Genomic DNA, 23,460 nt, shown 5'->3' with positions numbered 1-23,460 from the left:
AAATGCTTGAGGGGTCAAAGGTCAGTAAATCTGTTTTTTTGGCTAATTAGGGTGCATTATGTTTATTCTGAATCACGAAATTATTTTGAGATCCTTAATGCAGTGTCTTTTTCAATTTCTTCAGATTTCATTTCAATGTACAAATTTTTAATTAAGGTTGATTATACACATTTAGGATATAGGAGTATTCTTAGTTTTGAGCAATAAGTTATTATTGGAGTAGATTTATTTCATAACCTAGGATCTGTAGATATTAATTTTTGTTGTATTATAGTGAAAAGTCAATTCAATGCAAAAAAGGTAAACGATAAACCTAGTGCCATTCTAAACATTTACTCCTTATTAAATTATTAATAATGAAAAGAAAAGGAAAAATTCCAGTCAAGTCAAATTTCGTATTTAAGATCTATCCAATTCAAAATAATCATTTTGTATAATCCATTTAGGTAATAAAGTATTTATTAAAAATTAAGTTATTTGTATTAAATTGATATTTAAGTTACAGATTACCTTCCCATAAATCAATTCATTGTAATTTCGATCACATGGCATACGACTTTTTTATTGTACTTATCATTGTTTGTTTAAAAATTATTTATTGTGTGAAAGTAAATCTATACTTAAAGAAAATATTATTCCGCATTTAATTATTTTTCTTTTCTAAATTGCATTGCATAAAAATAAAATTGGACTGCAACTGAGGAAGTCAACCTAAATTCATGTTAATTTGCCGAAGAATTTTAGGAAAGTATAAATAAATGCACAGATTGAGCTTTCATTCAGTTTCTTCGATTCAACATTGGCCGCCCTTTGTCTTGTTGTTGAAAATGGGAGGAGATAAAGAAGTATGAGCATTATTTTTTGTCGCATATTGTTGTTTGCGTGAGTGCTCTTTCTTGATTCCCTCCATTCAACACATAGACCTTGTTTTTTTCTGCTTACTCTTTCAACGACTGGTGCGATCTCAACTGCCTTCTCTCTTAACGTTTTAATCAATCGTAATAATAAGTGTTTTTTTTTAACTTGTTGCTTTTGTTCCCTTTTCCATTTCTGATTGCTGAAGTCCTGCTTTTTGCCTACTTTTTGGGTTAATCTTTAACCATTTTTTTTGGTTATGTATGTTTGATTATGTTGAGAATGTTCTTAATCAGTTGCGTGACAATACTTTTTCTGAATCAGTTTTGTGAAGGTGACTTTTGTTTCCTCACTGGTGTCTGATTCAGTTCTGTGATGAACTGGACCACTTGCATTCCTTTGAATTAGTTACTACTATTGCCTTACATTTTAGGTTATTCTGTAAAGGTTTTCTTTGCGTATGTGTGTTTAATTGTATTGATAATACTCATGGCATTCTTGAATCAGTTGTGTGATTGTGACATTGGTTTCCTCAAGCATTGCAATACCTGTCTGAATCAGTTTTGTGATTAAAAATCGTGTCTTGAAAAACTGGGCTACATCTTTGAATCAGTTACTTCATGTTGAAGCCGTGTCTTTGAATCAGTTGTCTGAATGAATTATGTATGATGAATAGCTTCCTCTTACATTGGACGCTTGTGGGATTGTTTTATGTGAAACTGGATCTGTTTCATTGCAATCTGTAGTACATTTCCTAGGCCCTTGCTTATTCCTTATATTGATTTGATTAGGTTGGTTTGTTCAACTCTTTCTCGATATCTTAAGCTTCAAGTTTCGCTGCAATCAAAGAATTGTGAAGCTTGACCAAGCAGTGAGGCATTGCTGCAGCCATTCCTTTCTCAAGGGTCAAGGCAGGGGGCTGAGGTAAGAAGTTTGCATTTGATAACGAAGGACGGATGAGGCTTTGCGATCTACTTTTTTAATTAATCTTTGTTGGTTGATATGTTTCTTGGATGAATTCTCATTTTCAGATGGGGCAGGAGATCTCCGATTCAGTTGAATTATCGCAAGTCAAGATAATAGATTCGGGGGTAGCCATTCGAAGTCACAAGTTCTCCTGCAGCAGCACTTGTCCATTCTTAGAGCATGGCTACAGTCAGTCAGATTCAGCACAGTGGTCAAAGGCAGCTACCAAACTTTGCGGGCTTATAGTCTGCTACCTTATAGTCATGGTAGTCGAGATTCTTGGAGGTCTGAAAGCTAACAGCCTAGCTATTCTTACTGATGCAGCTCACTTGCTGTCTGATATTGCTGGATTCTCCATTTCTCTCTTCACTGTTTGGGTATCAGGTTGGACAGCAACACCAGAACATTCTTTCGGGTACCATCGTGTTGAAGTTATTGGAGCACTCCTATCAGTGCAGCTCATATGGGTCATGTCTGCATCTTTGATCTATGAAGCGATCAAAAGGCTTATCACAAAACAGACGGAAGTGAATGGCCGTCTCATGTTTGTACTCGCTGCCTTCAGCTTGGTTATTAATGTTATCTTGGTTCTTTGGCTTGGTCACGACCATCATCACGGCCATTCTCACCACGACCATTCTCACCACGGCCATTCTCATCACGGCCATTCTCATCATACCTGCAACGATGAGGGCCATAACCATGAAGGAGAGGAATCAAGAACTGGAGATGAAGAAAGTATGAATCTCGTCTCGACTCCACATGGGAGCAGTCACATGTTGAACATCAACATTCGAGGGGCATACCTGCATATAATATGCGACTGCATACAATCCCTTGCAGCAATGGTTGCTGGTGTTATTATATGGGTAAAACCGAAATGGCTTGTGGCCGATCTGATTTGCACGCTTCTGTTCACCACTTTTGCTCTAACCACTACATTCACCATTATAAGGGATATAATCCATGTGCTGATGGAGAGGGCGCCAGCCGACATTGATGCTGCTCGTCTTGAAAATGGTCTCAAACTGATCACAGGGGTTCGCCATGTTCACGATCTTCACATCTGGGCCATCACGCCAGGTAAGCACGTGTTATCGTGTCATGTTGAGATTGGAGCTGAAGTCAGCCCTCAAGGAATACTGCAAGAGATTAGGGAATACTGTGAACTAACCTACAAAATTTCTCATGTAACAATACAAGTTGAACAAGAGTGATATACTAATATTGTCATTTTTTATCTTCAACTGTATAACTGATTCCTTCTCCACAATACACTATTGCGTGACAATAAAAACACTCTTGAAAGTTGAAACCAGATGAAGAATATGCACATTTCGTATAGTAATTGTGAATTGATCATTTAAAATTGATGACAGCTCTCAAAAATCAACAACATTCAGTAATAAGATAAACATGCTTTCTTCAGAGAGAGAGAGATAGACACTGAATTTGATATCAAGTGTAGAAATGTAGAGGTAATATAAAGTCATTTCAAAGGCAACCAAAATTAGTAGTAGCTCATCATTCCAACACAACAAATTGACCCCAAAAACTAAGGTATTTTCAGTCTCGAATATCATCTTTTCACTGCCACATTTCAGTATATTCTACAAGACTTCTGGAAAAAGAAACAATTTTTTAAAAAGTAAACAGAGCAAAAGTTTTATATCGACATCATCTCTGAAAGTTTCAAGAAGAACAGCAGCCTCCTCTCTTTGCGTTCCCCGACGAATCACTGACATTGATGGTCGTGCCCTGACCGGGAACCGCTGTCGAAGCAGCAGCTTCCTGTGCTGCCAATGCCTTCTTGCTAATAATCTGGTGTATTTCTGTCAAAATAGTCTGGAATGCCTTCTCGATGTTAAGTGCCTCCAGCGCTGATGTCTCGAGGAACGAGAGCCCTTCCTTCTCGGCCAAAGTTTGGCCATCTTCCTCTGCAACAGCTCTGAGATGGTTGAGATCAGATTTGTTCCCTGTCATCATGATGACAATATTAGAATCTGCGTGATCTCTCAACTCACGAAGCCATCTTTGGACGTTGTCAAAGGTTTGCTTCTTGGTTATGTCATAGACGAGGAACGCGCCAACAGCTCCTCTGTAGTAAGCACTTGTAATCGCCCGATACCTTTCCTGACCTGCGGTGTCCCATATTTGGGCCTTCACCGTCTTTCCTTCTATCTATATCGTACAACACAGACGCATCAGATCCGTCTCAAAAACATAGATGTGTACAAGGAATAGTACCACTTTTTTGCAATCAAAGCATGATTTATACTGTAAAACAGACGAGGATTATCCCTCTCAAGAAGCATTCATCATTCAAAACAAACAGATTTCACAACCAGCAATCGCCAATCATCATAAAAAAATCGTTTAAACTGAACCATTTAGGTATGCCTAATCATAATCATGATAGAACATGTTCAATCAACATCACAACGTCAAAATCATGATAGAACATTCAAAACGTAACTAACAACTAAGTCCATTTCTCTAAACTTCAACAAGCTAAGTTCCAACCAGAAAATTGCCAAATAACTTCAAAAAAACAAATATAATCACACAAAATCAAATCACAACATTCACAGTACACAAAAAACAGAGAACAGTTAGGGCTCCCTTGGCGTCTCACAGATCAAAACTACATTCAATAATCGGATTACGTATAGACAAACAATAAAACACAAAAATTAATGATTAACCTGAAGAGTTCTGGTGGCAAATTCAACTCCGATGGTCGATTTCGACTCCAAACAGAACTCATTTCTGGTGAAACGAGACAGAATGTTGGATTTCCCCACTCCTGAGTCGCCGATCAACACGATCTTGAACAAATAATCATACTCGTGATCCACTCTACTCGCCATCTCCTCGATTATTCTCAGTTTCAACTCCCTCACATGCCTACACGCCAAAACAAAAGACCAGCTGAAACAGATTGAATAAAATAATGAACCCTATTTTAAGAGCAATCAGATCCAACCATTCGATGCCGAGATTACTCAAAACACACAGATGAAATCATCTGAAACAGGAAACACAATCAAATATCTGTGTACGAATCGAGAAGATTGAAATTGGACTCACCGCGAAGGAGAGATCTGGAGCGAAAATGGGAACGCGGAGATTGAAAACCGAAAAAAATGAAATGGAGTTTGTATATGAATGAATGAATGGGGTTTACCGTTTAGCGTTTACCAAATTGCGATTACCACATTGTGTTTGCAAAATTTCATTTGCTGATGATGCGAAAACAATTTGGTGGTGTGATGACGTGGAGATTCCCACTATTTAACTATTCATTGATTGGTGCAATTAATGGTCCATAATATTCTTGACCCTGTTGTGTATTGAATGTTGACAAAAAATAATGAGTTGGTGTGCGTGTGCCAGGGTGGAATTTGATGGAATGTTGTGTGGACATCACCATAAAAATGATTCAATATGGTGTGATTATAGAGATTGCATTTGTGTTTGTTGAAGTTTACTTTCGTATAATTAATTCGAATATAGGGAACAATTTGTTAGAAAAATTTAATGCTTCTTGAACCTAAAAAGATTTGGGTTGTAGCGTATGGTGTTGGAGCCACGTTTCAAGTTCAGTAATAGGTGTACATTTTATTATTGAGATTAGAACCAAAATGTAAAAATATGTTGGTGTTTTGCAAATAATAATATGATTAGTTGATAGTATAAAATTATTGGCTATCCAACAAAATATTACTATGATTCTATGAAGCCTTAATAAATAAGTACGAAAAAAGATTCAACTATTAACAAACAGTTGTGCCATTCAACTTTTGTTGAAACAATTTAAAAGCAAAAAGGCTCATTTGTAATTTTTTACTATAATTTCAAATATAGTAGTACTACTATCATAACAATATCAACATGGTTATTTGTAGCCTTGAAACATGGTTATTAGTACTACTAAATATTTAGCATGCAACAACTACAATTTTATAGTGCTCCATATTAATCGCACATAGAGAATTCCAAGCCCATATTCGTAACTAAAACAAGGCCCACCTCTCTTTCACTCCCCAGCCAAGCCCATTTCCATAATTAACATTACACCTATATGAAGTTGTCTTAGAATCATTGATTCTTCAAGTCACTTTACTTATTAACATCTTTTAAAATTCATGGTAAACAAGTAGGATATTTATTGATGAATGCATGGTGTACTATAACACCTAATCTTTTTGCTATCAATTAAGTGCATGTAAAAAAATCCAATTATGTAAACATCTTCTTTTAAACAATTTGACAATCATAACATAACTTCTACCCATACCAAGAAAAATAAAATATATGCTCAAGCCATGGAAATTAACCAATTAAAGAAGAATACAATTTTTAAAGTTAAATAAAGTAGGCTAGGCCGATCCACGCGTCTAGCTAGGTGAAAATCCATAGATGTACCCAATAGATACACCTGATTAAATGATCATTGAATTGTTAGTTAAGCTAATCTCCTTGTACGTGGTGTAGCCTCTCCCAATTGCTTTGTGATCATTAAAGTCTCAAATCTTACTATTACAATAATTTTTTTTAACATCAATATAACTTAGATTATGGAGGGGGAAAAAGGTTGGAATATGTTGTCGAAATATAGGTGCAATCATCGCAGTATAAAAGAAGAAAAATTATGTGCCACCAAAACCAAAAACTAAATCCAATGTTGGCGGTTGAACAATAATGGGTCAATCATGTAGATTAGTAACTAACTCTAACCACAACACAACCATTTTCTCCACTCCACATTTCCCATATACTTTCACTAATTCAAATTAAAAATCCTATGGCATCATCAAATGAGTTCAACTTTATGGGCTTATATAAATTTAAATTTCTAAACATATTATTTTAATTATTTAGTAGAAAAAATATACAGTATGTGGCAAGCTCCCAATTGAAGTCTCACTTTACACCATTTGTACCAAATATTTCAACTAAAACAGAGCAACAACCTTGGTTGAGACTTAAGACAGCATATTTAAAATATTAAATAATTCCATTTCAATATATAGCTAAACAAACCGGTTGAATTTAGATTCAGCCTCCAACAAATGGCAGTTGGGTTTAGATCAAATTAACCACTATATATAAAGACTCACTCATATCATATAACAATAAAATCTACCAAGATCTTAATCCCTTCAACACCAAATTAGTTTTTGAGTAGTCGAAAAGTTGAGATCAAATGGGTTTCGATTTTGAAAAGAACAAAACTAATTTGTTGTATGCTGATTTATTCAAGCAAGAAGAAATTCGTGATAACAGCAGCGCGTGGAGGAGCCCGAGTTCGTCCGCTTGTGACTCGTCCTCGTCCGGTTTCACCACGCCTTTCGGCTCCGAGCTGGGCTCGACAGAGAGCGACGGTGGTGCCGATTTCGCCGCTGAGTTGAGTCGTCAAATGGCCGAGTTCATGCTTCACGAAGAGGAAGAGGAAGCGAAAGAAAATAAACCGGTTTGTAAATACGGGTTTAACATGAACCGCCCTGTTCTTCATCATGCGAACCGGACTCCATGCAGTAAGGTACTACTTCATATAGTAATTGACTATTTTAATAAAATTAATATGCATGTGTATTACTTTATCAGTTTAGAAAATAATTTCATTAACGATTGTGATACGAATTTTAATAAAAATAATTGATATTGTATTATAGTACTAGTTAAAAGATGATCTTATCTTAAATGAGCGTTATATTGTGAAGTGTTAATAAATAGAGAATAAGTTAATTTTTGTGAACATATTAAAAAATGTTTTTGTTGCTCTTTCAGTTCAATAATCAATTGGGTGTGGGGGATTATATTGGTGTTTCGAGAGGAAGAAGGGTTAAGGGAGCTGAGTTGACTCAGCAGATGAGAACTCGGAAAGTGGGGCAGAAACAAGGGCGATGCAGAGATGGGGAGTTGAGAAGTGGGTCGGGTAGGGAGATGCAGAACGGATCGGGTATGCGGGCCATCTTTCTTGGCCAACCCGGATCGAGAAACGGGTCATCCGGAACCGGTGTCTTCTTGCCTCAACTAGCTAACAATCCGGTTGAGAAAAAAAAGAAATCAGGTATAATTAGTTATATAGAAAAAATTGATGGTTTAGGATGGAAGTGAGACATCTTATATTCTTATTAATTAGTAGTATCTTTAAAAAAAAAAAAAAAAAAAAAACTCATTGGGATCGTATGTCATTATAACAAATTCACGAGATTAATGATATTGTAACTATCGACAGAGAACTAGAGATAAGACTTGGGAGGGATTTTTATAAATCCTAGTACTCTATAGCAGAGAGAAAAAGGGCCGTTATAAAATTTTCATTAAATTTTTTCGTTTGGTGTGTGGAACTATGGATGGACTGTCCTTTTCTGATTACTTGAAATATTAACTTTTTTGTTGGTGCGTATTTTATACCACAATGGAAAGCAACTTCTCAAAATCAAATCTATGCAATTTTTTTTAAGGATAGTAGTTATTTTAGTTAAATTTTTTTATTAAGTTCTAATCACTTTCACAAAGTTTAACAATATTATCAGTTTATTTAATCTATTAGTCGAAAAAGAAACATCATGCTATTACTATTTCAACTATATTTGGTACGTCCAAATTGAAACATCGACTTGTATCTAATTTTATTAAATATACTAAATAATTACTTTACTTGTATTTCAATAGGTCTTTCAACGGTTCTGATACCCACGAGGGTTCTAGAAGCTCTTGAACTCCACTTTACAAGGCTTTCAGATTCCGCAACTCCATCATCAACGGTTCAATTTTTCCATCACGCTTCACCTAAAGGTACCTTCCGCATCTACACTTATACTTCGGGGGAAAATTAATTTACATTGCTACTATTTTTAATGTGGGAATCATGCTATCATTCATTTCCACAATATATCAATCACTTTTATTAAAATTTGCCTATTGTATCACATTAAACTAATTTTTAAAGAATGACGTACTTAAATTGAATGCAAAACACATATGAATTTAACATTAGCTTTTGCAGATTATACGGGATCAAAAAGAGAAGGAAATATACATACAGAGTTCGAAATGGAGACGAAAAACATGGTTGATGAGATGCAAATACTACCCCAAGAATGGACGTACTGAAATATCGTCGTTTTTATCAATTAAATCACTATTTTAATAGTGAAGAAAAATACATTAGTTTGGCTTATGGTATTATCTCAAAAATAATTAAGGAGCCGGCAAATATTAGCAATGGCTACTTCATCATATGTATAGAAATGATGCAAAAGTCAAACTGAAAATAAGAATTAAACAAACAATCGACACTGCAATATCATATCGATATGTAATTGATATCATCCTTCCTCATTTTCTAGTCTGTAATATTACCAGTTTTCATTTGTAGGAATACAAATTGGAAGATTATCTTGTTAATGTATGAATGTTAGGATAAAATGGATGGTGCATGAACTGTTTATGGACACTTTCAATATTAATTAAACTACGTACATTCCAATTAAGTTATGCAACACAAACAATGTATGAATATCTATCTCCATTCCAATTAATTGTAAAAATTCTCCTAAAACAATACTACGTCCAAAAATAGACATATTTTTATTCATTTTAAGTCATCCAATAATATTAGTCTCTATTAATGACAAGTTAGATTCTAATTTTTAGGGAAGTCAATTGGGCTAACCCGTTCGGGTTTTGGCCAACTCACTCGGGTTACCGGGCTATTTGGGTGCGGGCTATTCGGGTTATAGAATTTTCGGGTTATAGATTTCAACTCTAACCCTAAACCGTCGGGTTTTGAGCTAACCTATCGGGCTATTCGGGCCTAAAAGCTTTCGAAAATAATTTCTTGTATCGAAATTTTCTTCTATAACATGATTTTAAATTTTAGATACTTTTTTTCTTTTTAGTTAGAATCATATAAAATCTTCATATTTTCATTGTATTCTACAATATTACTTAGAAAAAAGCATTTCATCTCAATCAACTACAACATAAATTAAAGCTTGTGTTCGTGTCATAATTTTGGCATTGTTCGTAACTAATTCTTTGTGAAAATTAAAAATCATATTTTACATGAATCATTATTAAAATAATAAATATATTAAGATTTTGATGAGTTATTTCTTAATTTTGTCTTGATTGGCTTTGGTGGTGGTGGTAAGACACTAGTGGCAGATGATGGGACAATGAAATAATAAGTTGAGGTGAAACTTGAAAGCTGATATTATGGGATCGAGTGGAAAAGTATAGAATGAAGATTGAATAAGACTAATAATTATGTAGAAAGATTGGAGATTCAAAAATATAATAAAAACCCCTAAAACTTAATAATTTTTAATAAAAGTTGCAGCCCATCGTGCCGACCCGCAACCCATTCGGGTCAAACCGTTTAACCCGCCAACCCATTTGGGCCAACCCGTGTAGCCCGTTTTGTATTCGGGTAATAAAATTACAACCCCAACCCGCCCATGGATTTCTAGTTGAATTGACATCCCTAATTTTCACCAATAATATTTTAATTATTTTCTCTATCTTTCTATTTTTATATTTATTACTTTTACACTATCAAAATGATTTTTTTTATACAAAGATAGTACTCCATTTATCAAAATCATACTACTATCAGAAATAAAAATACTTGCAATCCAGCCCATTGGGTAGTCATCCCTTTAGCCCATGAGATTTGAAATGTCTTTGTAATTGTAAGTACTCTAATCCACTCCGTCGACATACATTTAGTAGTACAAATTCTATTAAGTTCCAAATTATGTGGAAATGAACATATACAAACCCATAATTGCTACCGCAATTATATAATCTTTCTAAGGTTTTTGTACATACATTACAACGATTAAATTCAAGATTTGAATTCGAATTTACGCAAGTTTGAAAATCAAAATCAAGATTTATAGACAACGACGTCGTTGTGTCCTCGATCAAATCAGAACTATCCGAACAAGTCCCTCCGCCTCCGCCTCTTACCACCACCCACCCGTCGGAATCCCAATTCCCCCCCACCGCCGAAACCAATCCACTTATCCTCTCACTCCCCTCCAAATCCACCATCTCACCTTCCTCTTCCTCTTCCATTTCCTCCTCCTCATGAAAATCAGAATTCAAAAAGTCCAACACGCACCGCGGCGACCAATGACAAGCCACCTCCTTCCGCGCGCCCATCATAAGAAACGGGTGCTGCAGCAGCTGATCGCAGCTCCACCTCCGCGTATAATCCCTCCTCAAACACTTCTCCAGAAAATCCGCTCCCGCGCCGGAAATCCCCGCCGGAAACAGAGGCACCTCATCCGAATACCCGATCCTCCACACCGATCCCCCCCACGCCGGCTTCCCCGTCAGCATCTCGATCACCGTGCACCCCACCGACCACACGTCCGCCTCCCTCCCCTGCCTCTCCCCCCGTATCACCTCCGGCGCCATCCACAGCGGACTCCCCCTCCCCGCCGCCGCCGACACATCAACATCCACCGCCGATCCGAAATCCGCCAGCGCGGCAATCCCCGGGGAATGGCCTAAAAGGACGTTTTTGCCCTTGACGTCGCAATGCACGATGCCCCTGGAGTGGAGGTAGCTGAGCGCGGCGACCAGGCACCAGGCGTAGGATGCGACGGCCGCCTCGCTCCGATCGGATAAATCGGCAGCGGTGCCGGCGGGGAGATACTCCATGTGGAGGTTCCTGAATTTCGATTGTCCCTCCGACGTCGTATCGTCGCCGAGGTACTTGACAATAAAAGGCGAGGAGAGCGATCTCAGGATTGCGATTTCGCTCTCCAGCGCCTCGACTTGCGAGGGCGAGGCCATCGCCAAGTTGACGGACTTGACGGCGAAGATGTTGCCGGTGGCGGTGTTGACGGCGGCGTTGACTGATCCGTAAGCTCCTCTGCCAATACAGGAGCCTCTTAGCCAGGTGTTTCTCATTGTATATATGTTATGGTAAAGGTAAACTATGCTTTGATTTTGTAGTAAGACTTGGTTATGTGTGTGGGGGTATATATAGTGAGTGGTGAGTGACGTGTTTGGCGAAATTTGGTGTAAATTTGTGGAGAGATGGATGAATGGGGATTTATCCTTATCCACAAATTTATATTATCGGTGGTTTGGGGAATTTAGTTAATTTGTTGATGGATTATGACGAGGGCTTTTATAGTATAGAGTTGGCAATTGGCATCGTCTCGGTCTACCTAAATTTTGGTGTGTGCTGTTTAATGGGATTACCTTAACTATTTCGGTATGTGATATTGTTGAGTTCACAAAAAATTGTGTGATTTTTTCTCATTCAGAACGCTAAATTGGACATTTATTAATAGCAAACGGTAAATAAAAAATAAGAAATTTAATAGCGGATGAAGAGAGTGAAGTCCTGATACGTAACCGTACAATTATTAGTACTCCTTGGTTAGTGTATTAGTACTATGATTCAAGGGTTATTCTTATAAATAAGAATGACTACATTTATAAATAAAAATAATAGTACGTAATTTTTGTTTATAACAATATTTTACTAATTAAATTTGAGTGTTTCTAAACGAAAAAACTAGTACCGCATTTAGGAGTCATCCACTTGAGATGCTGACGATTTTGTAAAGCTTTTGACAACCATATATTATAGCAACTGACATGTGTTTAAACTGAAACAAAATTCATCCATATGACTTTGTTTTGACATATATTAGTCCTTATCCAATTTGTTACTCCCTCCGTCCGCGTTAAAAGTCTCATTTGTAGTTCGGTATGAGTTTTAAAAATTTTAAAAAAATGAGTGAAAAAAGATAGTGGATTGTGAGATCCGTTTTTATAGTAAAAGTGAACCGAGACTCCTAATGATAGATGGACTAAATAACCGAGATTAATGGCGGACAGAGGGAGTATTTTTTATTTGTTGGTTTGTTATTTATAACTCCTTTATTAGTTTGTGAATTTTTTTGTTTTGTACCATAATCACTAAATAAATACATTGAAATTCAGATTACTTGAAATACATTGAAATTTAGAAAGAGGTGCCTAATTAAGACCCCGGCGTATAATAATTAAACTAGAAAGTCAGAATGTCCGATAGCTAAAAACCTCAGATTAACACTTGGTTGGTAAATACAGTAAAATAATTAGTTCATGAGCCTAACGAAATTCGGGAAAAAATAATTGGTTGAGAAACACTATATCGTGGCTGTTATTTAGTTATGTCGGTAACAGTTGTCGCATTGTATATTTTGGATATAGATGGGAGATATCAGATATGTCGTTCAGATGAATTGTGGTAGGCAAGTTGAATGAGCCCAACTCAACCTCGTCATTTTGCTATAAATCATGGCCATGTTATATATATTCGGATTAGATTTGAGATGTGACGTCTCACACCATATACTTCTAATCCATATGTCATTGTTTTTTGAAATACAAATTGGTACTTTATTCATTCCAATCAATTGTCACCCCTAGAATTAAACATGTTATCCACACCAATTTGGGATACCCTCTTATCCACACCATCTCTCTATTTATGGCACTCGATTGAGAAACGTAGGCATTTTATTACCATGTGTGTACTTAAATGTCCTTGAAGCAACCAGCTATTTGTGTGAATTCGTGATGGTGAAGTTCCTAAACGAGTTTGATTAGTGATGGATTCACAGTTTTTGATTAAAAAACGACAAAGAATATTCAAATCCTAATTCTTATTCCAAATCGATTTGGTAATAATCATATCTCTTCTACATAATCTTAGATAATACACCCTTACGAAATACTACCTTTAAGAGTATCAGAACAAACCAGATACTATTAAATATCTTTATCTATTTTTTTGTTTTACATGTGGAAGTTTGATGTATAATTTGACCACACATATTAAAATCCTCATTTTTTGTAACACATGACTTGATACTGATATGTCTCTTTCATTTCTTGTAACACATCGACTTGATACTAATATGTCTCTTTCATTTCTTGTAACACATCAACTTGGTACTAATATGTCTCTTTCATTTTTTGTAACACATTGACTTGATACTGATATGTCCCTTAGGTATATTTTTGGATAACCATTCCCATTTTGTCTCATAAATCAATAAATATTGAGGAATCAATAATCGGGTGTGTTGAGACAGAGAGAGATGGAAGTGTGATTGTGCGGACGACTCACACGCCACTAATTAAAATCTACATTATATACTTGTGAATGAGAATTTGATGCATTTCTACTAAGCTGACGTGCACCCACCGCATCCACCTCAAATTTTATTACCGGATATTCTTCTCCACACCCACATTTTTTTAAGATTCTTATGCTTTTTTATATTTTAATTTATTTGTCATTATTATATTTAGATGATTGGACAAAAACAATTCCTTGCATATATCCATTCGTATCTTTTCACAAGATTAGGATATTTGGCACGTTGCATTTAATTTCCTACAGATTATTTGAAAATGCCTAAATTCGTTGGTATATGAGCCAGAATTAGGTACAAGTAAAGTTGGGATAAGGAATCCTAAATGGAAGCCCCGAGTTTCTCATTTCTATCTATCTCCATTATCATTATTTAATTGCGAGATGAGGTGATACAAAGGCTTTCAATTGTTTGGTCGACACTAGCTTATTAATTAGTTTCTTGAATAATTTAGCAACTTTATATGAAAAAAGGCTCTAAATTGTTTGTGAAATATATTAATGCTCCATATTGAGTAAAATTATAAAATTGTAAAATAATTCATCAAAATAAAGCCGGTGTGGGGTTGGGTATCACATTCTCCAATAATTGGAATTTTATTATCCTAATATTGTGATTGAACTTATAAAATTGATTAAAAAACTCCTGCTTTATTTCAACTTTTGGGTTGCGGCACGAATTAAAAATTTGTCACTTAATTGTTTTCTTTCTTAAGAAAAATGTAAATAACACTATAAAGATAACAATATAGGGGTATGATCAATTGCTAACTTTTTTAAGTTGCTAACTTGCTAACTCATCAATGCAGTGCATTAAAAATGTCAACACGATGATATTTAAATGTCAATACATAATTTTATTGAACTTCAATATAGTGTGCTGATATTATGTGTTGACATTTTGATGTCACCGTATTGACATTTTTAATACACTATATTGATGAGTTAGCAGAGTTAGCAATTTAAATAGTTAGCAATATAACACATCCCCTAACAATATAATGGTAGCTTAGTCGATGATCCACAAATCTTTTTTTTTTTTCTCTCGTCGTAGGATGTAGAACATTTCAGTTTGGACTACAGATTATTATGCAATTTATATTCTTCATCAAAATATTCACCAATGCATAAATATATCTTAAACTAAGAACCCCAACCATCGCAATCAATCATTCTGTAATTAACATGGAGTATTAGGACATTACAAGCTACATCGCAATCATGAATCAAGAAGTGCATGTTTTGAGTCCATTTATCGACACACCTTTAAACAAATAAAACTGTATACCAACCTTTAGTATGTGGTGGGAAGCTGCTGAGTAGTGCTGGCACGTATTCAATGACAAATTAATCACCTAATTTAATGGTGTAAATTACGGAAAATGTTCATGGTGGAATCCATACCCACCTAAATTGAGACACATTTGTGGAATCCATCCCCATCTAATTGAGACACATTTCTTGATTTTAGATATGCTCCAATTTTTCCTAGAAAATAGACCTAATAAAGGGTTACATGTACACACGACTCTGATTCTGAAAGTAAATATACAAAGTATGAGGTGATCCCTTCCAATAGATATATGTCAGATAAATTCCATTCAAATATATATCAGTCCCAAAACAACAACAATATTAATAATATTAGTATAATATACTTAAAAAGAAAATACTAGTAAAATTAAATAAAAAAAAATTGGTTTGGCTTTTTGCATGTTAAATGAAAGAAGGAGAGAACAGATTTAACTAGTCAAAGCGGCAAAGCCTCCGCCCTTCATCATCTGGCGGAACTCATCATAGTTAACCCTGCCGTCTCCGTCGACGTCGACCTTCATGATCATCTGCTTGCAATCCTCAATCGTGCGGCCCTGCTTGAGCCCGAGCGACGACAGCACGGCGCGGAGCTCCTCCACGGTGATGAATCCGTCGCCGTTCTGGTCAAAGACGTTGAACGCCTCGCGCATGTCCTCGTCCTCGTCCCCTCGGCCCTCGTCCTCCATGATGGCGGCGTAGAGCTCGCCGAACTCGTCCACGTCGAGGCAGCCGTCGCCGTTGGCGTCGATCTTGTCGATCATCTGCGACAGCTCCTTCTCCGGGATGTGGATCCCCAGCTTCTCCATCGACTCGCTCAGCTCCTTCCGGCTGATCGTGCCGTCGTTGTTGCGGTCGAACATGCTGAACACGCGCCGCAGCTCCGCCGCATCCATTGATCAGATCGGATCGGATCGGATGGGATGTGTGCGTGTGGATGATTTTTTGATGGTGATCGAATTAAAAGAGATGGAATTGGGGATTTTTTATAATTAGGTTATGGTTTTTTTGTGAGGGAGATGTGATGGGAGAATGATAAAAAATTTTGAAGCGGAAATTGCGTTGGAATTTATCGTAGGAAATTGATTTTCAAGAAAATGTGTATGGTGAGGAGAAAATGTGATGAATTTGCGGCCAACCCCCAAAAAATTGTATACAAAGTAAAAAATGGAGGGAAATTTGAATTAAATTTATTGGTAATGTAGAATTCAAATCTAATATTGTGTATAGCAAATTATTGAGGGGGTTATTTAAATTAAATTCCATGAATTCAAAGATATAGTATATGGAGTAGCAAATTATTGAGAGCGTTATTTATGAATTAAATCTATTGAAATGTCATGAATTCAAATATATATAATGTTATATACCACTCCGTATGTAGCTAATTCTTGAGGACGTGATTTAAATCAAATTCATTGATATTTTGATTAGTGATGATCTCATTGGGTGGAATTTGTTTTTGGGCTTTTCGTTTGTGTATTCCTCTCGAGTGTGGTTTTATGTTTTGGGTTTTTGTGATGGGTTTTGGGTTTTTATTTCTTTTCAAATGCCAACAAATAAATATTAGTATAGTGCTAATATTTAGTTAGAAAAACAAATAATTTCTTTTTTTGGGATCAGAATCGGAGCAAGTAATAGTGAATTCTCAATTAATTCTTTTGATTATGGTAAGAGGACCGAAAGAATTGTTAAACTTGGAATTAGGTCATTGGAAAATAGAGTTTGCACTTTTCAGATCATTAAACTCAAAACAAGATTATTACAGAAAAATATTAACCACATTTCAAATGATTCTCAACCTTTTTTCCCCATATTGCCTAACTTTTAATGACATAATTGGTCTATAGTATTTTTTTTAATTCAAATCTAACACTAATTTAAACTTTTAAAATTATACAAAAACAGTGGAATAAAATTGCAATCTCAATTTTTCTGTGATCATTTATTTGAAAATTTTGGGAGTATTTTCTGTGATTTTCACCTAGGTTGTTAAATCGAAACGAAGATTTAGCCGATCCAAAAAATTCTCTCCGGTTGATCATTGATCACTAGGTTTTTTCACCGCTTTTTTTATCCCAACCCAATCGTCGTCAACATTTTGAAAGCCCAGAAACAGGGGTGCAGCGGTTTTTATTTTCATTCTTATTGTTTCTCAAATTTGCAAAATTGATTTAGTAAAAAAAATAAATCTCAAGGCTATCAATATAATGATGATTTTCAATTAATTATTTTGATTATGGTAAAAGGGCCGAATTTTGAATTGATCTATTTGTTTTTACTGGGGGAATTTAGCCTAGATGAACATCGCTATTATTTCATATTTTTGGTAGTGGTGTATTCCTCTTTTTAATGTGAATTGAGTTTGTCAAACTTTCTTCTTATTTGATAAGGTTAGCTAGTTATCCTAGGAGTGTTGTTAACCTTGATTCTCTATTAATTCATGGTATTGATCTGTGATGGTGCATGGGAGCAGAGAGGGTTGCTTTGAGTTTCAATCTATGTTGTTTTCGATTTCTAAAAGTAAAATTTAATTGAATTCTCGACGAATCTAAAAAATATTTCTATACTTCTAAAGTTCTAAAGAGAAAGTACCTATAGCAGCTCCAACAATCAAGAGCTAATTACTGTATTAGAGTAATTTTTGTTGTATTAAACCGGTCTACAGTTTTGAATGTACTAAAAAACAGCATAATGAGAAGAAGGTACAATACAACAGAGGAAGTACTGTACCTCCACAAAAGCCATAGTACCCCCCAATATATACAAATATTTTGTCTAACAATATCCCCACGCCATCCACATAAAAATACATATGCTTATAGATAGAGTTTGGATTTAAAACAATCAAATTTCATATTAAAACAAAGGCTACATGCCATATAGTGACAATACTCAAATCTCTCAAGAAAATTCATTTTAATATAACTATGTTGTTTTAAATTTATTTTTCATAAATCATATACTCTCAAATGAGGATAATTTTGTCAGAATTATAAAAATTTACTTGCATCCATTTTTATGCCAAAGACATGTGTATAACAATTTGTAACGATGAAAATGATACTCGTAGTATTGCAACAATTCCTGTGATGTTTTATTCGTGTATACGTAATAATGCACACATCTAAATTGTAGTTTCACTCTAATCGTATTCTACATATACTATAATAAGTGGCTGATCAAGAATTCTTGACAAATAATTGAAGTGACTTAGAGTCTCATGCTTGAGCAATCACTATTAGAAAGGAAGCAACGACCAAATTTTACGATATAATATTGTTTTTTCCCCCTTTTTTCTCATTATTATGTTTTCTCAATTAATGTGCTTGTGCTTGTCTCTAGTATTTTTGAAATTTTCATATGTATAATAAGCTATTGTGCTCAATTTAAGATATCAGAAAGAGCAAATAACATTAATAAATTTCATTTAATATGAATAATACTGGCAAATCTAGAATTATTTAGTTTTTCAGTTTTGATCTTTTAATTTGTTGTGTTTGTTTTGGTCCCCCTTCCCAAAAATGGTCACGTTCAGTTATCAAGTATCAAGTGATCGTTTTGAAAACTTCTTGTGCCATTTTTCACCTCTTTTCCCACTTTTCTTCTCTACGATTTTAGCTATCATCATCAACGCAGAGAGAATCAGATTCGATTTTTGTTGTGATCAAGTAGAGAGAGAGGAGTACACTGGCGATTTGTTTTGTAAAGTTGGTTATGCCTGTCGTCCAAAGCTTTAACCAGAGATCAATCATTGAATGCAAAGAGATACTTCAACTATTATAAAGGCGCCCTTTCAGTTTCTCATCGAGAAATTATCTGCTTCGAGAGAAATGCTTGAAATGGCAGCAAGTTTGGAGAAAGGAATTGAGTGGCTGAGGCCTCTCATTAACAATCAGCCATGGGATTACTGTGTGATTTGGAAGCTGGGCGATGATCCCTCGAGGTTTTACTCTCTGTTAATTATGTTGTACTCTGAGAGAATTCCCAATTTGATTTGCCTTTTTTGTTTACAGATTTATTGAGTGGGGGGCGTGCTGTTGCAGTAGTGGAAGAAGTGGTGATGGGGTCAAAATTATGGGTGTTAATCTGATTGATGAGTGCAAGGATAGTTTGATTAAGCATCCGATTACGAGTAATGCTTGCAGGAAGCTTGCTCACTTGCCCTCCGCTATTCCTCTGTATTCAGGGTAACTCATTTTTCACTGCTTTAATTCATCAATTTTGCTGCTGAGTATGTGTTTCTGAATGGTGTGATTCGGTAGGGTTCATGGAGATGTTGTAATGTCGAAACGGGTGAGGTGGACGACTACTCGGAGCAACGACGATGATGTATGTTCCTTGCAATAATCTCTAAAACTTATAGTTCAATCATGTGATTAAATTCTGCAGTGCAATTGTGTTTTCTGTTGAAATAGGCTTTTAGGAATTAAACAAGCATTGAACAATAATCTATGACCTGTGTTGTTGATACTGCAAATTGAGTATGATTGAAATTTAGATTTGTGTTGTTGGATACAAGCATCATCATCAATTTCTAGCCTTGATTGAGAGGTCCCTTTGTTAATATGAATGACTTGCAGGAATCAAATGGAACACAAGTCCTCATCCCGGTAACGTGGGGTTTAATCGAACTCTTTACCTCTAAGCATGTAAGGCTTTTGTTCCCATGGTGAAATCCCACATGGTGTTTTGATGAAACATTGAGGATGAATTTTGGTTCTGTTTTCAGGTACCAAGAGATCAGAAGACCATCGACTACATCTCTGCTCGTTTTAGAGGCACTCTCAAACAAGAAAGCGTGGAAAGTAGTTATCAATTAAACTTGCCCCCTTGGTTGCACTATCCAACTCTTGGTTGCCAAATGTCCCAACCAAAAAACTATTCTAGCTATGATGGATCGTCCACTTGTTCCAGTCTTTCGAACGAGCATCAGGTACTCCAACTAGGCCCTGATCATCGCACAATAAGTGAGATGTCGAAGGAGAAGTCAAGCAAGGGTAATGTCGAATTACCAAGATTGAGAAGGAGAAAGTGCAGAGATCTGGCATTGAGTAATAATGGCAATGAGAAAGTAGGTGCGAAAACTAGGCAGATGATGGAAAGGGGGCCTTTCTTGTCGAAGAATCTTATGACTGAGAGAAATCGGAGGAAGAGGATCAAAGATCGGGAGTATGCTCTTCGCGCACTAGTCCCAAACATCTCTAAGGTTTAATGACAAATATCACACAGTTGCAATTTGGGAACCATATTTCCAGTTATGATTGAAATTGAAACTGTTTTCTTGCTTGCAGATGGATAAAGTTGGTACATTGGTTGATGCAGCTGATTACATAAAGGAGTTGGAGGTGTGTATCAGAAAATATGAACAAGAACTCAAAGCATTAGAAGAGGAAGACCGCAATGAGGTTAATGCCACAGCAGAATGTCCATTGTTGGTGAGGGATTGTGCAGATAAGAAGGGTAGTGCAAGTGAAAACACCGCGATCCTGGTAAGGAAAACACATCAGGTCTTCGGAATCTAACCAAATTTCGTTTATAGTGATGTTTGATGTTGAGTTTTTTGCACAATGCACAGGTGGGAGTTGAAGTGTTCCAACTCGGGGTGAAAGATTTCTTGGTGAAGGTTATAAGCAAGCAAAGACAGGGCGCCTTTTCACAGTTGATTGATGCCATTGGTTGCCTAGGACTTGAGGTTGCAGATGTCAATGTCTCCACACTCCATGGCTTGGTGTCCAATGTTCTCACTGTGGAGGTATTTTCCTAAAACTCTCTCTCTCTCTCTCATTCTCACTCTCATGTTGGCGTCTGTTTTGTTATTGAAGGCTATGAGAGCAGACTTAGATCCAAATGCTTTGAAGCATTCATTGTTTGAGCTGGTTAACTAGAAATGCAACAACAGCTACAGATTTGCAGAAAAGGTGGAAGATGATTTTTTCTGCCATTTATACATGGTTGGATTATTCATCCTTTAACTACATAGAATCTACTTATTTTGCTATTTAATTATGATTATTAGAAATTCAAGTTCAGTTTGAGCTGGAAGCTTCTTGTTAACTACTCCTACATTGATGGATCTTGAAATGCACAATTCATTTACTAGAATGAATACAAAATCACTAAATTTGGAGTTATAATCATCTTACAAATACTGCTACACAATTAGGGAATATACAAATGAAAATTTGATACACCTTATGATTAACTAACTAGTGAACAATAGCTTTCTGCCTATCAACACTTGTCAATCTGGAGCTTGATTACTTCACCTGGAAGACTGTATGCGTCGTTTGTTTGCAGTTGCGTTTGTATCAAATAGTTACTAGATTAGTTTCACGACAATGAAGGTAACAATGTTTGTCTGTATCCCTTCTCTGCTTCAGCCCCAGCAGATGGATAGACAATACAGAGCAAATAAAATGCTAGTACTACTGTGTTTCTCTCTATTTATATCATTAATAAATGAGTAACGAAAGAAATCCTCAAACTATAATTGCGAATTAAAGCAAAGCATCCCTGCTCCTACCATCAGAAATCAATAGCAAATGAATAGATTAATGTAGAATCAGGTTAACAATATTTGAAGATCAGTAGCTAATCTTACAAAATTCAAAAACAGCAAGTCAAGAGAATCAGAAGAGCCTAATAACATTGCATATACTCCTATGAATCTATGATAGTTATGTATGAAGGTGATCATGAGGTGGAGGCAGTAGCAACATGAAGAGCAAGAGGGTTATTGTTGTTGTTAATGTTATTGGATGGGGAAGAAGAAGAAGAAGAAGAAGAAGAAGAAGAAGAAGATGATGATGATGATGATGATGATGATGATGATGATGATGATCTGAGCTTGGCTATAGCTAATTGAATAAGACTAAACAAATTATACACAAAATTTCCCACAAAACTAAACAAATTTTATAAAGCCAAGGAACAAATATAAAATAAGAGGATCAGTAAAAAGAAAGAATGCAATACAAGTAGAGGGAAGATACAGAGCCAAATCTTCGCCACAGAGAATAAGAATAGAGATCTTCGTTTGATCTTTATCAATTTAAAAAAAATAGTAGTACTTCACTACATCTACACTAGCTTTTGCCATTTTTACAAGGATCAACAATTTGAACAATGTTCCTAATATGGTAATTGGCATGTCCAATTACTTTTCCTTATACGTGAAAGAATTTTTCTAATATGACAGAAATTTTGGATTCGCAAAATCATCGCTTTTAATTTACACACCTACGTTAAAATTCCCCTAAACTACAACATTATTCAAACAATAAACACTACCCAGAAATTATTATAAAAAGATTATTAGTCCAAAATTATTTTAAGTTTAATTCCCATAAAACTAGGCGAGAATCGGAAAAATCTATTTTTAAACCTCATAGATTTATGGTAATAAACAATTAATTCAGAATTGGGAAACTTCAATTCTTAATCTACGCCCAAATTTCATGACACCAACCAAATGCATCTAAAAGTGGAGAATTTTATAACCAATATATTTTACACCAACTAAATTTGCATTTTTGACCTCAAATTAGAGTTTATATATAGAGCTGTAAGTTTAATACTGTTATTCATGGCTATAGTACAAATTTTAAATGTGTCCATCCTCTAAGCATGGTGATTGGTGAATAAGTTCATCTTGGAGCTGTACCACATACCATTGTTATTGATGATGATCTGAATTAACATTGTTTGTCACATCATACATGAAGAGCAAGAGGGTTACTGTTATTGTTATTGATGATGATCTGAATTGAATGAAATCTTGATTATATTCATTAGACCACAATATAGTTAAATTGGCAAATGTGTATCTGGCTTCTTCTTGCCAGAGCCTTAGTAAAATTATGGCTTCACCTTGTACACTTTATCCATCTGTAATACCAAGGCCCCCATAAGGGGGATTTATCATGCTAGCACTACTCTCACATGCACCGCAGCCCATACACTTCTTATTACTATCATCCATTCTGCACCAATCCAAACTAAACAAAAAAATTACCAATGAACAAGCAGAGGTGAGATAATTTTTTGGATTGCTTCTAATTTACAGCCCTAGGTTAAAATCCCCCAAAGCCTCCCCAAAAATTTATAAAAAATCTAATAGAGTAAAGGTCAAAATTGGT

At 35.6% G+C, this 23,460-nt stretch overlaps 6 protein-coding genes across 11 annotated transcripts; 3 read left to right on the top strand and 3 right to left on the bottom strand.

The window, feature by feature from the left end:
* The first annotated feature begins 765 nt into the window (after window positions 1-765).
* On the top strand, window positions 766-3,068 carry LOC125215806 (metal tolerance protein B-like). Of its 5 annotated transcripts, none has more exons than XM_048117362.1 (3): window positions 766-845; window positions 1,647-1,779; window positions 1,887-3,068. In XM_048117362.1, the coding sequence occupies exon 3, from the start codon at window positions 1,887-1,889 to the stop codon at window positions 3,036-3,038; it is 1,152 nt and encodes a 383-aa protein (XP_047973319.1). In that variant the 5' UTR covers window positions 766-845; window positions 1,647-1,779; the 3' UTR covers window positions 3,039-3,068. The 5 variants fall into 5 exon arrangements, with proteins under 5 accessions (XP_047973319.1, XP_047973322.1, XP_047973321.1 ...); XM_048117365.1 differs by having other exon boundaries at window positions 794-882; XM_048117364.1 differs by having other exon boundaries at window positions 804-956.
* A 252-nt stretch (window positions 3,069-3,320) lies between these two features.
* On the bottom strand, window positions 3,321-5,133 carry LOC125213861 (ras-related protein Rab11C-like). 2 transcript variants are annotated; one of them, XM_048114623.1, is made up of 3 exons: window positions 5,009-5,133; window positions 4,527-4,728; window positions 3,321-4,002 (listed from the first exon to the last, which is right to left on the bottom strand). In XM_048114623.1, exons 2-3 carry the CDS (start codon window positions 4,689-4,691, stop codon window positions 3,514-3,516), a joined length of 654 nt encoding a protein of 217 aa, XP_047970580.1. In that variant the 5' UTR covers window positions 4,692-4,728; window positions 5,009-5,133; the 3' UTR covers window positions 3,321-3,513. The 2 variants fall into 2 exon arrangements, with proteins under 2 accessions (XP_047970580.1, XP_047970579.1); XM_048114622.1 differs by having other exon boundaries at window positions 4,912-5,065.
* Window positions 5,134-6,957: 1,824 nt separating this feature from the next.
* On the top strand, window positions 6,958-9,208 carry LOC125213860. The gene is made up of 4 exons (XM_048114621.1): window positions 6,958-7,366; window positions 7,615-7,897; window positions 8,506-8,628; window positions 8,840-9,208. The coding sequence occupies exons 1-4, from the start codon at window positions 7,031-7,033 to the stop codon at window positions 8,944-8,946; spliced, it is 849 nt and encodes a 282-aa protein (XP_047970578.1). The 5' UTR covers window positions 6,958-7,030; the 3' UTR covers window positions 8,947-9,208.
* A 1,224-nt stretch (window positions 9,209-10,432) lies between these two features.
* Window positions 10,433-11,896, bottom strand: LOC125213859 (mitogen-activated protein kinase kinase kinase 18-like). The gene has a single exon (XM_048114620.1). It carries the CDS (start codon window positions 11,758-11,760, stop codon window positions 10,489-10,491), a length of 1,272 nt encoding a protein of 423 aa, XP_047970577.1. The 5' UTR covers window positions 11,761-11,896; the 3' UTR covers window positions 10,433-10,488.
* A 3,705-nt stretch (window positions 11,897-15,601) lies between these two features.
* LOC125212480 (calmodulin-like protein 7) lies at window positions 15,602-16,356 on the bottom strand. The gene has a single exon (XM_048112668.1). It carries the CDS (start codon window positions 16,213-16,215, stop codon window positions 15,751-15,753), a length of 465 nt encoding a protein of 154 aa, XP_047968625.1. The 5' UTR covers window positions 16,216-16,356; the 3' UTR covers window positions 15,602-15,750.
* A 2,556-nt stretch (window positions 16,357-18,912) lies between these two features.
* On the top strand, window positions 18,913-21,453 carry LOC125212479 (transcription factor bHLH90). The gene is made up of 8 exons (XM_048112667.1): window positions 18,913-19,265; window positions 19,336-19,509; window positions 19,585-19,651; window positions 19,903-19,971; window positions 20,052-20,528; window positions 20,614-20,811; window positions 20,898-21,074; window positions 21,145-21,453. The coding sequence occupies exons 1-8, from the start codon at window positions 19,078-19,080 to the stop codon at window positions 21,205-21,207; spliced, it is 1,413 nt and encodes a 470-aa protein (XP_047968624.1). The 5' UTR covers window positions 18,913-19,077; the 3' UTR covers window positions 21,208-21,453.
* Window positions 21,454-23,460: the final 2,007 nt, after the last annotated feature.

Source organism: Salvia hispanica, chromosome 3 (genome assembly GCF_023119035.1).
Source record: "Salvia hispanica cultivar TCC Black 2014 chromosome 3, UniMelb_Shisp_WGS_1.0, whole genome shotgun sequence".
NCBI classification, from domain to species: Eukaryota; Viridiplantae; Streptophyta; class Magnoliopsida; order Lamiales; family Lamiaceae; genus Salvia; species Salvia hispanica.
The sequence above is the reverse complement of the archived record's forward strand: the minus strand, read 5'-3'. Positions and strand labels throughout refer to the sequence as shown.

What these genes read in the sequence shown, in the direction of transcription:
- LOC125215806 (XM_048117362.1), top strand. Translation starts at nt 1,887, where the DNA reads ATGGGGCAGGAGATCTCCGATTCAGTTGAATTATCGCAAGTCAAGATA.
- LOC125213861 (XM_048114623.1), bottom strand. Translation starts at nt 4,691, where the DNA reads ATGGCGAGTAGAGTGGATCACGAGTATGATTATTTGTTCAAGATCGTG. An exon ending in TTGCCACCAGAACTCTTCAG is followed by an intron (nt 4,003 to 4,526) that starts GTTAATCATTAA and finishes TGTACGATATAG; the next exon opens with ATAGAAGGAAAGACGGTGAA.
- LOC125213860 (XM_048114621.1), top strand. Translation starts at nt 7,031, where the DNA reads ATGGGTTTCGATTTTGAAAAGAACAAAACTAATTTGTTGTATGCTGAT. An exon ending in TGAGAAAAAAAAGAAATCAG is followed by an intron (nt 7,898 to 8,505) that starts GTATAATTAGTT and finishes GTATTTCAATAG; the next exon opens with GTCTTTCAACGGTTCTGATA. An exon ending in CCATCACGCTTCACCTAAAG is followed by an intron (nt 8,629 to 8,839) that starts GTACCTTCCGCA and finishes TAGCTTTTGCAG; the next exon opens with ATTATACGGGATCAAAAAGA.
- LOC125213859 (XM_048114620.1), bottom strand. Translation starts at nt 11,760, where the DNA reads ATGAGAAACACCTGGCTAAGAGGCTCCTGTATTGGCAGAGGAGCTTAC.
- LOC125212480 (XM_048112668.1), bottom strand. Translation starts at nt 16,215, where the DNA reads ATGGATGCGGCGGAGCTGCGGCGCGTGTTCAGCATGTTCGACCGCAAC.
- LOC125212479 (XM_048112667.1), top strand. Translation starts at nt 19,078, where the DNA reads ATGCAAAGAGATACTTCAACTATTATAAAGGCGCCCTTTCAGTTTCTC. An exon ending in CTCGGAGCAACGACGATGAT is followed by an intron (nt 19,652 to 19,902) that starts GTATGTTCCTTG and finishes AATGACTTGCAG; the next exon opens with GAATCAAATGGAACACAAGT. An exon ending in CCAATGTTCTCACTGTGGAG is followed by an intron (nt 21,075 to 21,144) that starts GTATTTTCCTAA and finishes TTGTTATTGAAG; the next exon opens with GCTATGAGAGCAGACTTAGA.